Below are 15,649 nucleotides of genomic sequence, written 5' to 3' on the forward strand. Positions count from 1 at the left end.
ATATACTCGAGTATAAGCCGACCCCCCCCCCCCTTCCCCCCCAACTTTTACCTTAAAAACACCACTCACAGCCATGGCCGGCCACAACTATATATCAGAAAATCAGCATAAATTGAGCAGACTGCAATAATAAGCCAGAACATAGGCCTACAGTGGAGATGGACATGCAAAGAACTCCTGTTGCAACGTGTAAGCTGGCAGAAAGATAAAGCAGGGATCGCAGAGCCACATAGTCATGTATCTAAATCTTGATATAGGAATGCGAGGATTCTCACCACTCAGTAGCGGGACAGGAAAAAATGGCGGCAATCGCTTAAAAAACCCGAGGTGGGATTTAATTATGTTACTGGGGCACAGAGGCTGGTTGTGCACACTAACACCAGCCTCTGTTGCCCCATGGTGTGCCTCCAGGACCCCCCTGCGTATATATACATATATATATATATATATACAGGAAGATGCGAAAGTTTGGGCAACCTTGTTAATTTTCATGGTTTTCCTGCATAAATCGTTGGTTGTTACCATGAAAAATGTCAGTTAAATATATCATATAGGAGACACACACAGTGATATTTGAGAAGTGAAATTAAGTTTATTTTGGATACTGAAATAATTCTGCGCTCCTCACTGATCTCTCCACAATAGTAAGCTATCTTTGTTGGATCGCTGTGCAAATAGTGCGTGTCACACTCACATAAATAATATTATCAAAACAGCAGAGCGCTCAACAACTCTTAGATCTATTATAATATTCAAGTCCTTTTCAAGCTAACAGCCAAAAGAGTCCGCCCACAAATGCAGATCACTTCTATGTCTTCCACAGTCTTCATGCAATCCGATATTCCATCACTTATAAATAATATACGCTCACCAGAATAAATGGCCAATCAATCAAGATCAGCAAAACACGTGTTTGGCCCAGCCTGTGATCACTCTTCTATCTGTTGTCGCTCTTCTTATACTCAGTAGTCATGTAGGGAAAATAAACTTCAATAGTGTGATACTGTTAAGAACATAGGCATCTGCTTTTCACCAGTGCTCCCCTATTGACCAAAACTGTCACCAGCGTGTCTCCACCACCTTAGTAGGTAAGCCTCTCACCAGACTCTGTGGCCGACCCCTCACAGACCAGCAATTCAGCGTGTGTGTTACAAGTCTTTGCCTCCAGCATCAAGTTTTCTAAAACTCAAACAACGCTTGACATAGCATAATTCCGTTTATTCATAAAAAGCATTAAAAAGTAGTGCACTCACATGTGTTCCATAAAATATGCGCATGTAAAAAGTATCTTTCCCCTCGAGGTCTTAGCGTCTCACCGGCTCTCCAGGCCACGCCCAACTAGTTTCGTCATCCGACTCATCAGGGGCTTGGCCATTCAGAGCCGGCAGACGCCATAAATTCCCACCCATCGGTCACATGATCCCTTGTTACAATCAACGTCATTGGCCAGTTCTCTGCTCTGAATTTCTGTTGTGCCTCCTGATTGGTTATTGTCTTAGCCTGATGGATATATAGAGACTACACCTCCCAGAACTCCGCGCGAGCCGTCTAAAACAACAGTAGCCTCATTCCAAAAAACTACACTACCCAGGGTGCCAATGATATCCCAGGGAACCAATCACACGGGCTAAAAGTCGGAGCATGCAGGGCGGACTACACCGCTCAGCAGCTCCTCAAATTAACAAAGTTTATTAAGATTCTAAAATTTCAGTAAAAAACCGGAGGAGCTTTTTTAATTCCAGGAACGAGTTATATCAGAACAGTTTGTTAACTATTTTGTAATTATTGTGTACATAACTACAAACAACCATATGCTTAGCTACCGTCTATTTGTACTGGCCTATGACACCAATATCCCATGGGGCTTGTTCACTCAAATTTACACAGCAGTTCCCATTTTCCCAACAAGAAAATACTTAATTATTATATAAAATGTTAAATGATTATATATACATATAAAGACCATGATTAATCATATGTATTCTATATTAGAGGGTCATAGACTGTCTATATTTGGCAGTACATTTGGGGGGCCATGAATTATATTTGATAGTTCTATCTTACTTAGGTCCCCCAATAAACTGTAATTTCTAACCATCCCGGGCTATCCACTGTATATAATGATGCATACCACCCATGCTGCAGGCCACCTGCCATGTGACTAAACAGTGAGGGTCAAAATTCATTAAAAGTTAGGGACACCCAATATCTATATAAAAAATGGCGATACTATATATGGAGACGGTCCTACACCTTAAATCTCATATTGTCACCAGAAATCTTACTTTCCAGAAACAGCGTCGTGTCTACCCACATAGCGCTGTACCTGCAACATGGGGTGTATTCCACAACTTCAATGGTCATCAATATTTAACCAGTGACCCCACTTGTTGTGCCCTGTCTGTTTGAAAGCGCCATCTGCTGGTCAGAAAACCTCAATCATCCATTATAAAACAATTAATATCCAATTCCACGTTCAAACCTCCTGGTGCTAATGTTTTAAGGTTATAAATCCATCGAGTTTCCAATTTGGAGACTCGATGGATTTATAACCTTAAAACATTAGCACCAGGAGGTTTGAACGTGGAATTGGATATTAATTGTTTTATAATGGATGATTGAGGTTTTCTGACCAGCAGATGGCGCTTTCAAACAGACAGGGCACAACAAGTGGGGTCACTGGTTAAATATTGATGACCATTGAAGTTGTGGAATACACCCCATGTTGCAGGTACAGCGCTATGTGGGTAGACACGACGCTGTTTCTGGAAAGTAAGATTTCTGGTGACAATATGAGATTTAAGGTGTAGGACCGTCTCCATATATAGTATCGCCATTTTTTATATAGATATTGGGTGTCCCTAACTTTTAATGAATTTTGACCCTCACTGTTTAGTCACATGGCAGGTGGCCTGCAGCATGGGTGGTATGCATCATTATATACAGTGGATAGCCCGGGATGGTTAGAAATTACAGTTTATTGGGGGACCTAAGTAAGATAGAACTATCAAATATAATTCATGGCCCCCCAAATGTACTGCCAAATATAGACAGTCTATGACCCTCTAATATAGAATACATATGATTAATCATGGTCTTTATATGTATATATAATCATTTAACATTTTATATAATAATTAAGTATTTTCTTGTTGGGAAAATGGGAACTGCTGTGTAAATTTGAGTGAACAAGCCCCATGGGATATTGGTGTCATAGGCCAGTACAAATAGACGGTAGCTAAGCATATGGTTGTTTGTAGTTATGTACACAATAATTACAAAATAGTTAACAAACTGTTCTGATATAACTCGTTCCTGGAATTAAAAAAGCTCCTCCGGTTTTTTACTGAAATTTTAGAATCTTAATAAACTTTGTTAATTTGAGGAGCTGCTGAGCGGTGTAGTCCGCCCTGCATGCTCCGACTTTTAGCCCGTGTGATTGGTTCCCTGGGATATCATTGGCACCCTGGGTAGTGTAGTTTTTTGGAATGAGGCTACTGTTGTTTTAGACGGCTCGCGCGGAGTTCTGGGAGGTGTAGTCTCTATATATCCATCAGGCTAAGACAATAACCAATCAGGAGGCACAACAGAAATTCAGAGCAGAGAACTGGCCAATGACGTTGATTGTAACAAGGGATCATGTGACCGATGGGTGGGAATTTATGGCGTCTGCCGGCTCTGAATGGCCAAGCCCCTGATGAGTCGGATGACGAAACTAGTTGGGCGTGGCCTGGAGAGCCGGTGAGACGCTAAGACCTCGAGGGGAAAGATACTTTTTACATGCGCATATTTTATGGAACACATGTGAGTGCACTACTTTTTAATGCTTTTTATGAATAAACGGAATTATGCTATGTCAAGCGTTGTTTGAGTTTTAGAAAACTTGATGCTGGAGGCAAAGACTTGTAACACACACGCTGAATTGCTGGTCTGTGAGGGGTCGGCCACAGAGTCTGGTGAGAGGCTTACCTACTAAGGTGGTGGAGACACGCTGGTGACAGTTTTGGTCAATAGGGGAGCACTGGTGAAAAGCAGATGCCTATGTTCTTAACAGTATCACACTATTGAAGTTTATTTTCCCTACATGACTACTGAGTATAAGAAGAGCGACAACAGATAGAAGAGTGATCACAGGCTGGGCCAAACACGTGTTTTGCTGATCTTGATTGATTGGCCATTTATTCTGGTGAGCGTATATTATTTATAAGTGATGGAATATCGGATTGCATGAAGACTGTGGAAGACATAGAAGTGATCTGCATTTGTGGGAGGACTCTTTTGGCTGTTAGCTTGAAAAGGACTTGAATATTATAATAGATCTAAGAGTTGTTGAGCGCTCTGCTGTTTTGATAATAAAATTAAGTTTATTGGATTTACATTAGGCAGGTGCATAAATGTGGGCACTGTTGTCATTTTATTGATTCCAAAACCTTTAGAACTAATTATTGGAACTCAAATTGGCTTGGTAAGCTCAGTGACTCCAAACCTACTTATACAGGTGAATCCAATTATGAGAAAGAGTATTTAAGGGGGTCAATTGTAAGTTTCCCTCCTATTTTAATTTTTTCTGAAGAGTAGCAACATGAGGGGCTCAAAACAATTCTCAAATGACCTGAAGACAAAGATTGTTCACCATCATGGTTTAGGGGAAGGATACAGAAGGCTGTCTCCGAGATTTCAGCTGTCTATTTCTATATACAGTATATGTATACGTATATATATATATATATATATATATATATATATGCGTAAAATGCTACAACATTATTGCGCACTGAGCCGCCGATTAAGTGCTTAAAACGCTATTTAGCATTTTAAAGTAATAGCGCATATAATCTTTATAAATAGCGTTTTAAATTAAACCGCTAAATAGCGCAGCACTTTATTGGGCGGCACTTTGCGCCATTTTTTCCCGGCACCGCTTTTGGCTGTACGCCTCAGTAGACACTGTCCCTGTAATCCTTCTAATGCTACAACTCCAGATGAGGTTAGCTGGGACCTCCCATGGAAATTTCATATGTGTGGTCTCCCTCAGATGATGCACCACTGTGCATATAGTGGAGGCACTGTGGGGGTTACTCAAAGAGTAGTGACTCGAGTATAAGCCAAGACCCCCACTTTTGGGCCACATTTTTTGGCCCAAAAATTAGGCTTAATTCTCGAGTATATACAGTACCTGGGGATTCTGCCAGGCCCTTGCAGCCATCCTGTCCAGCGGTGGTCCTCCACAATCCTCTGCTCCCCCGCTGCTAGCTAGTTTCGCCGATGGGCCACTGTGTCTGCGCAGCTCTGGCCACGCATAGCTTCAGTTGCGTTTCCATCCGCAATAGTGCCCTGCGCTGGCGCAGGATGCTATTGCTGACGGAAACGCGTACAAGGCTACGCGTGTCAGGGCTGCGCGGCGTAGTGGCCCATCAACTTACAAGTAGACTTAAGCAAAACTAGCTGGCGACAGGAGAATGGAGGATCGTGCGTAGTACGGAGCGGTACGGAGCGGCCCGTCTATAGGACTGAGAGCCTTCCCTCTACTTAGGTACCTGTGTCCCCAATACCTGCCCCATGTGTCCTCTGTGTCCCTCATACATGCCTCATGTGTCACCCATGCCTGCCCTATGTGTCCCCCATGCCTGCCCTATGTGTCCTCTGTGTCCCCCATACCTGCCCCATGTGTCCCCCATACCTGCCCCATGTGTCACCCATACCTGCCCCATGTGTCACCCATGCATGCCCCATGTGTCATCTGTGTGTCCCTCATACATGCTCCATGTGCCCTGTGTCCCCATGTGTCACCTATGCATGCCTTATGTGTCCCTCATGTGCCTGTGTCCCCCATGTGTCCCGTGTCACCCATGCCTGCCGTGTCCTCTGTGTCCCTCATGCCTGCCCTATATGCTTGCCCTATGTGTTCTCTGTGTCCCCCATACCTGTCCCATGTGTCCTCTGTGGCAACCATGCATGTCCCATGTGTCCTCTGTGTCCCTCATGCCTGCCCCATGTGCCTGTGTCCCCATGTGTCACCTATGCATGCCTCATGTGTCCCTCATGTGCCTGTGTCCCCCATGTGTCCCGTGTCACCCATGCCTGCCGTGTCCTCTGTATCCCTCATGCCTGCCCCATGTGCCTGTGTCCCCCGCATGTGTGTAAATTGTGGCTGCACCCGACCGTTGCCTAATAAGTTCCCTCCCGCTGTGTGGCTGATCTCTGCGTGCCCCCGCTAGTGTTTGCCCGCTCTCCTGCCTGCCTTATCTCCCTCCCCCATGTGGTTGCTGGCCCCCCCGGGTGTTAATCTTCAGCGGCTTACATCTCGCTCTAGTGATCGGCATGTGGTGATTGCGTCATTATCACATGCCGATCACTAGAGGGAGATGCGCGGCTGTGAAGAAGGTCTCCAATCCTCTCGGGCATGGCGGGGGAGGGAGATAAGGCAGGCGGGGGAGCGGGCATATTAAACACTAGCGGGGGCACGCAGAGATCAGCCACACAGCAGGAGGGAACTTATTACACACGCCGTTACAGGCATGGGGAGCGGGCAGAAGCAACGGTCGGGTGCAGCCACACAGGCAGGGAATTCCCGACGTGGCGGCGGGTCGCGGTCCGTATCGGCGGGCGTTTCTAAGTCGGGAATTCCCTGCCTTTGCCGTATAAGACGCAGGGACTTTTTCCCCCTATTTTTTGGGGAGAAAAAGTGCGTCTTATACAGCGAAAAATACGGTAAGTATCTGGGGGGATTTTTTTTTTTTTTTTAGATTAAGACTCCCTTTAATTTGCTAACTAAATCTTCCTATAGGGTTAACAATCAATTTCATCAGTCATTTCCCCCTTGTTAAAAATAAGGCCTAGTTGAGCCATGGACTGTAAAATAACGTCGCATGAAACCATCTCATTTTAGAATCTTTTGGGACTGGTGGAATTTTGCCAAAATATTTGGCTGCCCTTAGCTTCCCATGATTGAAGCTGTTGATTTGGGCATTGGCTTCACCAGGCATTCCCATGCACCACAAATGTAAATTACTGGCTATAGAGGGCCGGGTGCTTCATTTGAACGCTGGTAATTGGCGACACCAGGCGCCACCATTGATTCCAATATTAATCTGTGTATATGGTGTATCAGGTACTTTGTTTGGGTGCTGAGAAGTGAGCAGCTAACGGCAGCGGGATCGGCTATCAGTGGCTAAGCTCTAAACATCAGCAGAAGAAAGCAGCTAATGGCATTAGGGGTATGGCTATCAGTTGCCAAGCTCCACACATTAGGAGAAGAGAGTGTCAGGGTCAAGCTATCAGTAGCCAAGCTAGGGGAATTGGCGGAAGTGAGTGGTGGGCTATGGGCTCCGGTAGATACGCTTAGGAGGGTTAGTGTTAGGGAATTGGTTAAGAATAGGATAGAGATGATAGGGAGAAGAGGTTAGTGCAGGCATGGGCAAACTTGGCCCTCCAGCTGTTAAGGAACTACAAATCCCACAATGCATTGCAGGAGTCTTACAGCCACAGTCATGACTCATAAAGGCAAATGCATTGTTGAACTTGTAGTTCCTTAACAGCTGGAGAGCCAAGTTTGCCCATGCCTGGGTTAGTGTTAGGCATAGGAGTGAGAGTTAGTGTTAAGCACTGACAGGAGTTAGTGTTAGGCATAGGGACAGGAAGGCCGATAGCAGAGTATCCGTAATAATAGATAACCAATATTTCAACTATCATAGTTACATAGTTATTTTGGTTGAAAAAAAGACATCTATCCATCGAGTTCAACCAGTATAAAGTACAACACCAGCCTGCTCCCTCACATATATGGTCAGAAATGCCAATTTCCGATTCCACGGTAAATCCGCATTCCGCCATTGCCAATTACCGATTCTGCTTTCCGCTACCAATTTCCGCATTCCGATGCGGAATTTCCGCCGGAAATCGCGGAAATTCCGCCCGACTTTAACATTGATTTTCTCAAAAACTATAAGGTCTTTTTGAAAACTTTTTTTTTTGCATCTTGTTCAGGAGATTCTGTTTAATAAACCCTAAAAAATTTGGTCTTTCTAGGACTTACGGGGGCTTTGCTATTAACCGCTAAAGTCGGCGGATTTTTACAGTAATGCAAATGCAGAAAATAGGCAGATGCAGATTTTCTGCATTTTACATTACAGTAAAAATCTGCTGTCTTTAGCGGTTAATAGCAAAGCCCTCGTAAGTCCTAGAAACACCAAATTTTCAGAGTTTATTAAACAGAATCTCTTGAACAAGATGCAAAAAAAAGTTTTCAAAAAGACCTTATAGTTTTTGAGAAAATCGATGTTAAAGTCGGGCGGAATCTCCGCGATTTCTGGCGGAAATTCCGCGATTTCCGGCGGAAATCCGCCTAATGCTCTTGCATTACCGATTTCCGCATTCCGATGCGGAAATGCAATTTCCGATCGGAATTTCGGAAATTGCATTTCCGTGGAATCCTAATGAGCATCCCTACTGTTGATCCAGAGGAAGGCGAAAAAACTCTTACAAGGCCTGATCCAATTAGCCCCAAAAGGGAAAAATTCCTTCCCGACTCCAGATGGCAATCAGATAAAATCCCTGGATCAACGTCATTAGGCATTACCTAGTAATTGTAGCCATGGATGTCTTTCAACACAAGGAAAGCATCTAAGCCCCAGTTAAATGCAGATATAGAGTTTGCTATAACGACTTCCTGTGGCAATGCATTCCATATCTTATTCACTCTTACTGTAAAGTAAGCATCAGCATCAACCAAATCAACACATGACCCAATTCAGACTAGTTTATGGTAGCCACACAGCTCTTCTAATGCTAGTTAATGGTCACAACTAGGTATGAGTGGGTGAGTGTTTAAAGTTTAGTCTTGCGGAACATTGGGACAATTTCATTTACCTATTTATTTATTTATTTTTTTGCAAAATTGCCGGATGCTTTCACTCTAAATTCACTCTAATTTTACTTTGAAGTTAATGAACCTGAGCCCTCAGCTTTAGCCGTTCATAGCAAAGTGCCCAGACATGCTACAGTCAACAAATTTTCTAGGTATATTAGAGAAAATAGTGGGAAAATAGGAAAAAAAATTCAAAAAGACCTTGCAGTTTTTGAGAAAATTGATCTGACAGTTACAATAGAAAAACATTGTCCATACCAAGTTCCCAGCCCTTGTCCCCTTTCATCACTAGTTTATCTAGGCTAGGATAGGGTTAGATAAATTAGAAATTTGTGATATGAATGGAGGGTCCAGGGGACCAGGGCATCCATCTTGATGATGACACTGCCCATAATTTGGCTTAGGCTGCCAGAATCCTCTTTGTGAAAGAAGGATTTCAGCGGTAAGTGATAGGAGTGAGAAGGGTGCCTACATTCATCAGTGACACTTCGATCAATCTTTACAGAATATTGGTGTGTGATCATTAATTTAAAAGAAATTAAGAACATAAAAAAATGGGGGGGGGGTCAGGCAGCCGGATCCTTACTGTGGGCACGTAGGTATGGTCCCCCTGGGTGGCCAGGTGTCCCCCGTATTGCTGGCAGCCTTTACTCACCTCCCAGGCTCCAGCGATGAGCTGCTGTGGACCCTTCCGCTCTCGCTGGCTTCCTTGCTCGTACTGACCCTCCCGGGTCGTGGCTTGATGACGTCATCACTTAGCGTCAATACAGCAGGGATGCCGGCCAGAGCGGAGGGGAACGCCGATCGGCGGGGGAACGGCAGGAAGGTGAGTGAGTCCTCTTCTTTCCCCCCTACTGCCGCAGCTCTGTAAGTGATCACTATGATCTGCCAGTGATCATAGTGAACACGTGATCAGCAGCCATACGCAATGGCTTCTGATCACTGAGGGGAGATGTCAGCTATCATATGACAGCTTAATCTCCCCTCTCCGGTGCGCACAATCGCATCGGAACGGTTCTTTAGCGCGGATGTTTAATCAACGTCCAGTCAGGGCGGAGGCAACACCTGCTGGATGTAGATTCAACTTACGTCGGTCCCCAAAAGGTTAGGGAGGATCAGCCTGAACCCTGAAGAAACCTTATACACATAATATCTAAAACTAATAGGTGGCACTCAAAAAAACTAAAATAATAATTAAAACATTAAAAACAATGGAGTGCAAGGTACCACCCCCAAGGTTCATAGAAACGTAGCCCTGCCCCATATGCAATTAATATATACAATATACAATAACATTTCTATAACGCTTTTCTCCCATAGGACTCAAAGCACTTAGGCTCTCTCAGATTCAGTAATTGGTAGTAGGATGAAGTATTCACACAACAAAAGTTATATTTCTGCAAATGCCAAACTGAACAGGTGGGTTTTCAGTCTAGATTTAAACACCTCTAGAGATGGAGCTGTCCTGATCTGCTGAGGTAAGGAGTTCCAAAACATAGGGGCAGCATGACAGAAGGCTCTGGGACCAAAAGTTTCCAGGTGGACTCTGGGTATGACTAGATTATTAGAACCTGTGGATCTGAGAATGCGGGGATTGCTATGCAGCTGCAACATATCTTTCATGTATCCAGGGCCCAGATTATTCAGTGATTTAAATGTCAGTAGGCCGATCTTGAATAGAACCCTCCATTCTATAGGTAGCCAGTGACGGGAGTGCAGGACTGGCGTTATGTGGCAGTGATGGGGTTGGTTGGTTAGCAGTCTGGCAGCAGTATTCTGTATCAGCTGTAGGCGGTACAAGACCTTTTTTGGAAGGCCAGTGTAGAGAGCATTACAGTAGTCCAGTCGGGATGTGATGAAGGAGTGGACTAAGGTTGGCAGATCTTCTGGGGGGATGAGGTGCTTGATTTTTGCAATGTTCTTCAGGTGAAAATCGGATGATTTTACCACAGCAGAGATGTGAGTTCTGAAGTTTAAATCCCCAAATTAACTTTTCCTCCTCAGTTTTCTCCTAGGCGGTGTTTTCAGACCTTGTCAAGAAAATGTCTTTTTAAGCAACCAGCAAGCAAGAAAATACTCAGCATAATTTTGAGGGTACCCTTTCACCTACTTTTGTACTTTTTCAATTGCAGAATGCTGAAAAATTATTTTACACTGAAGATGAAAAATTGGCGCAGTTGGCGCAGGCCCAGCCAGCCATGCCCACTCCCCTGTCACGCTCCTGTCCCCGGGAGCATTATGCGCCTGCGCAATAGTACTGTGCATGCGCAGAACTCTCCCAGCAACAGGAATGCAATGGGGGGGGGGCACTATGCCTTAACTGGCTGAATTACCGGCCCATCTAGTGGAGGATCCAGATGGCGGAGAACTAGGACGACGAGGGATTGATCAGTGTGAGGGGGACTGGAGGAAGCCCCAGGGATGTATGAATTTCTTCTTTTAAGTCATCTCAGGTTTGACTTATAGTATTAAGTGGGCGCCATCTTTTATCTACAAGACAAATTATTCTCATCAGCACATTCCAAAACCCATGAAAACGTGTGAAAAAAGAGAACCAGTTGTATAGGCGTGGGGTTCGGTTCCCACTTGCGCTGGACCAGCGGGAGCGGGAAGTGTAATGTCCTCTCTATCTCCAATGGTCCAGCTGCAGCCCGGGCCTAATGCATTACCCCATATGGAGGGACGTATCCGTTTGGGGATTATCCTGAACTGCACAGAAGTGTGATCCCCTTAATGCCACAGACCCCACGGATCCATTGCAGTGTAACAATGTGAATGCATCAAAAAGAAAAAACAGTTGAATTCTGTTTTAATGGTGTTTTCAAATGTGAATAAAATCACCATTTGTATCAAAAATTGTAACATTCAAAGAGGTAGGTACAAAAAATCATCATCAGTGAAAAATCATCATGTGCAGACATCTTGTGCACTCAAACAGTTGCATGAGAAGGATGTCCTACCATATCAGAGGGTGGCGGTGGTGGGTGCAGGGCAAAAACGATAGCCTAACAGCAATTTCGCACGGCGGTGCTTCTTCCGAGGCTGATCCACTCTGATTCAACTGTGTTTTTCTTTTTGATGTGTATGTTTTTTCTTTTTGATGTGTATGTTTTTTCTTTTTGATGTGTATGTTTTTTCTTTTTGATGTGTATGTTTTTTCTTTTTGATGTGTATGTTTCTCTATTTAGTCATGAGCATGCAGTATCTGTAAAAATATCAAGGTGGCTTTTTTGAGTATCTGTCTATCCTTACTCCCAGTGACATGGCTACAGATCCTGTTGTGCCGGCAACTCTCTATTCTTAGTAACAATGTGAATGGCTTCTATTCATAAAAATAGGAGCCATTCACTCAATAAGCAAAGAACGGACCAAAAATATGCATTCTTCGCCCCAGTGGGAACAGAGCCTTAACCTGTTAAGGACCACAGGCTTTACTCCCCCACCCACCCCCCCTCCTCGTGACCAGGCTATTTTTTACAAATTAGGCCACTGCAGCTTTAAGGGCTCACTGCAGGGCCGTACAGCTCAGCACACAAGTGATTCACCACCGTAGATCACAGCGCTGTACAGTGTAAATAAATGCTGCTTTCATCATCTAACAGTCTCCTAGCGCGGCGATCACCGCCGGGAGACTGATGACGGAGCAAAGAAGCGGAGATGCGCATTGTGATCTGCAAAACCCCGCCCCAGGACTTCACACCAATTGGCATTGAGCGGTTCTGGGGCTGCCGCCACGTTCACGTCAATTGGTGTGGAGCGGTCGGCAAAGAGTTAATATATAGTATGAAGAGAGAGTGGCAAAATGGCTAACAGGTGGCCATTTTGCAATCATTTTCAATGTTACTTCAGGAGCTTTAAACATAATTTATTGATGAGGTTTAAAGATATCTACTTGGAGAAAACTCAGGAGAAAAGTTAATAGGATAGGGCTCCGAGTATATTGAATAATGGCTCGTGTTTTCGGGTAAATAACTACTTCCTCAGGCTAATGTTCATGTAAAGTCTATACAAGGCTACCTGAGATGGGGCAGGAGAAAAAAATGATACATACCTGGGGCTTCCTTCCGGAGCAGTGCTTTTCAGCGCTGCTAGATTTGGGCGCAGCCGGCGCCTTCATAGACTTCAATAGGAATCATTCCTATTGAAGCGCTCAGTGAGTAACGTCGGCTCCGTCAGAAGACAGAGCCGAAGTTGCTTAAAAACATAATAATTCGGCCTCCAGCAATCGCTGGAAGCCGAATTATTTCATTCCCCCACTATCCATGTCGGCCTGGAGGGGGAATAGTAATTAAATCGGCCCGGACTTGTGCAGAAGCAGGATCAGCTATATACCGCTGTATCCTGCGCCCAAGTCTACCGGTGCCGATTTCAAATGTACGCGCTTCCTCCAGCCCCCTCTAGGCTGACCCTTCCCCCGCCTCCTTGATCTTCCACAATCGTCACCGGTAAGTCATTCAGTCAGAGTCAGTCGGTGCAGGCTCAGTCTGGCCGATTCGTAGCCAGGAGCTTTCCTTGGCTGCGCAGTACGCCCTAGACTGGAGGACTTTATGGGGTCAATTGTAGAAGATCCAGGAGGTGGCGGAGGATGGCGAGGGAGCGATCAGCCTGGAGGGGGCTGGAGGAAGCCCAAGGTTTGTATAATTTTTTTTCAACTGCCCCATCTCAGGTTACCTTTTAAGGATACCTGAGCGATTGTTGAAATTGTAAAAACAGGGCAGGCATGCACAGGGGGGTCTCAGCCTTGGACGTGCAATCAAGGACCCCCTGGTCCTTGATTAGGCCAGTGCCTGGGCACTACTCACCGACCTGGCTGACCAGGAAGAAGCTTAGGGGGGGGGGGTATAGAAGATAAAGGAGGGGGGCAGAGGAAAACAGGGGGGAGCAGTGGCCATGAGGAATGCTTCCTACACGTGCCTACTCCCGTTTTTACAATTTATGACTGCTTGGGTATCCTTTAAGCACTTTAGACAAAATATATTAGAAATACCCACTATTTTTTATTTATTTATTTTTAAAGGATATTAGTTTCATAAACAGGCTCTTCTAACCATTGCTATGTATTCAAGCTAAATCATTTCTGAAGTTGAGGCATCCAAGTAAAGATGGTGAATGGCTCTACCTTTGGTTCCACTTTCGAGCTTATTGGACTAGCCGAGCTAGAAGGGCTGGGATATTTTTACTGCCTTCTTTTTAGTGTTATCTATCTGTGTATTTTGGTGTTGAACATTACAATTGCATCTGTGGTTTTGGCAGTACACAGTCTTCATGAGCCCATGTATGTTCTCATCTGTAATCTGGCCTTCAACAGCATTTTTGGCAGCACCTTATTCTACCCAATGTTGCTGACGGACCTTTGGACCTCCTCTAGGACCATCTCTCAAGTTGGATGCCTGGCCCAATCTGCATGCATCACATTATATGCAAACCTTGAGGTATTCACTTTTACCATCATGGCGTATGACCGATTTGTGGCTGTGTGTCTTCCCTTGCATTACGTCATCTTAATGTCGAACACAAAGGCCGCAAGACTTATCCTTGAGTGCCTGCTGGTCGCCACCATGATAGTTTTGATTGCTTTAGCCTTAATGATGAGACACTCCTTTTGTGGGACAAAAATTAATAACATCCTTTGTGATAATATGGGGATTTTGGCCCTGGCTTGCGCAGACACTTCTGTGAATAACCTATTTGGAGCAGTGGTGATTTCGCTAGTCTTGAGTTTCTCCATATCAATCATTGTCTTCACATATGTGCGGATCTATATCATCTGCCTGCGGTTGTCCAGAGAGTCCCGTCAGAAGGCCTTGCACACCCTCTTCACACATCTGATCAATTTTTCCATCTTCCTCCTTGGTTACCTCTTCCTGGTTATCCGCTACAGATTGGGCTCCGCCATCTTGCCTGTCCGTGTCCACGTAGGACTTTCACTGCCTTCCATTTCGATCCCCCCGCTGGTCAATCCTTTGGTGTTTGGAATAAGAACACAGGCTCTGAAATCCAAAATAATGTATTACCTAAAACAAGGGATGCACCTAAACTGAGTCGTTGCACTGAACAAAGAATAAAGTTAACACTAGGATGGAAACTAAAATAAAATGTAGAAAAAAAATTGATTACTGAATAATTTACTGCATTCTACTTTATGTCACTACAGTGCCTCTTTAATTGGCTTCTCCCAAAAATTTGGCCCTAGACTATGATGGGCATATCACTAATGAGGAGCCCCTCTGAGGACAGTTAGTGACACAACTGTAAAAGCACTGCGGAATATGTTGGTGCTATATAAATCCTCAAATATTAATACATTTCAGGTACAATACATGGCCCTTGCAATGTCTTTGGCAGACTACGGTCCTGTTCCGTTGGGCGTTATCCTCTGACAGTCAGCGGTGGCTCCAGCTTCAAATTTGTGGGCGGTCACAAAGGGGGCACGGTGGCTGGTGGGGCCCATTGTGGACATCAAAATCGATGTTTGTATGGCAAGCTTTAGATATTTTTTGCCTCACTCAGGTGATAAAATTAAGGCCAACTAGTTCAGCAATGATAGCAACCAAATGTAGAGAGTGAGAAAAACACTTAAGGTGGCCATACATCTAGCAATTTAGCTGTACGATCGACCATTCAATTCGATCATTTTATAGAATCCAGAAGGGATTAAGAGAAAATCGAGAGTGTTCCAGAATTCCCAATCGATGAAAAGTGGCTGATTTCATGTTGAATCGACCAGCTTAAAGAGACACTGAAGCTAATAAATTTTGCGTTTTTTACCTTATTATTCGCTTC

At 44.5% G+C, this 15,649-nt stretch overlaps 1 protein-coding gene across 1 annotated transcript; it reads left to right on the plus strand.

Annotated features, from left to right (window-relative positions):
* Positions 1-13,968: 13,968 nt before the first annotated feature.
* LOC137544734 (olfactory receptor 52D1-like) lies at positions 13,969-14,907 on the plus strand. Its single transcript, XM_068265825.1, has one exon. The coding sequence runs from the start codon at positions 13,969-13,971 to the stop codon at positions 14,905-14,907; it is 939 nt and encodes a 312-aa protein (XP_068121926.1).
* The last annotated feature ends 742 nt before the right edge of the window (positions 14,908-15,649 follow it).

Source organism: Hyperolius riggenbachi, chromosome 2 (assembly GCF_040937935.1).
Source record: "Hyperolius riggenbachi isolate aHypRig1 chromosome 2, aHypRig1.pri, whole genome shotgun sequence".
Lineage (NCBI taxonomy): Eukaryota > Metazoa > Chordata > Amphibia > Anura > Hyperoliidae > Hyperolius > Hyperolius riggenbachi.

Coding starts and splice junctions, on each gene's coding strand:
- LOC137544734 (XM_068265825.1), top strand. CDS start 13,969: ATGGTGAATGGCTCTACCTTTGGTTCCACTTTCGAGCTTATTGGACTA.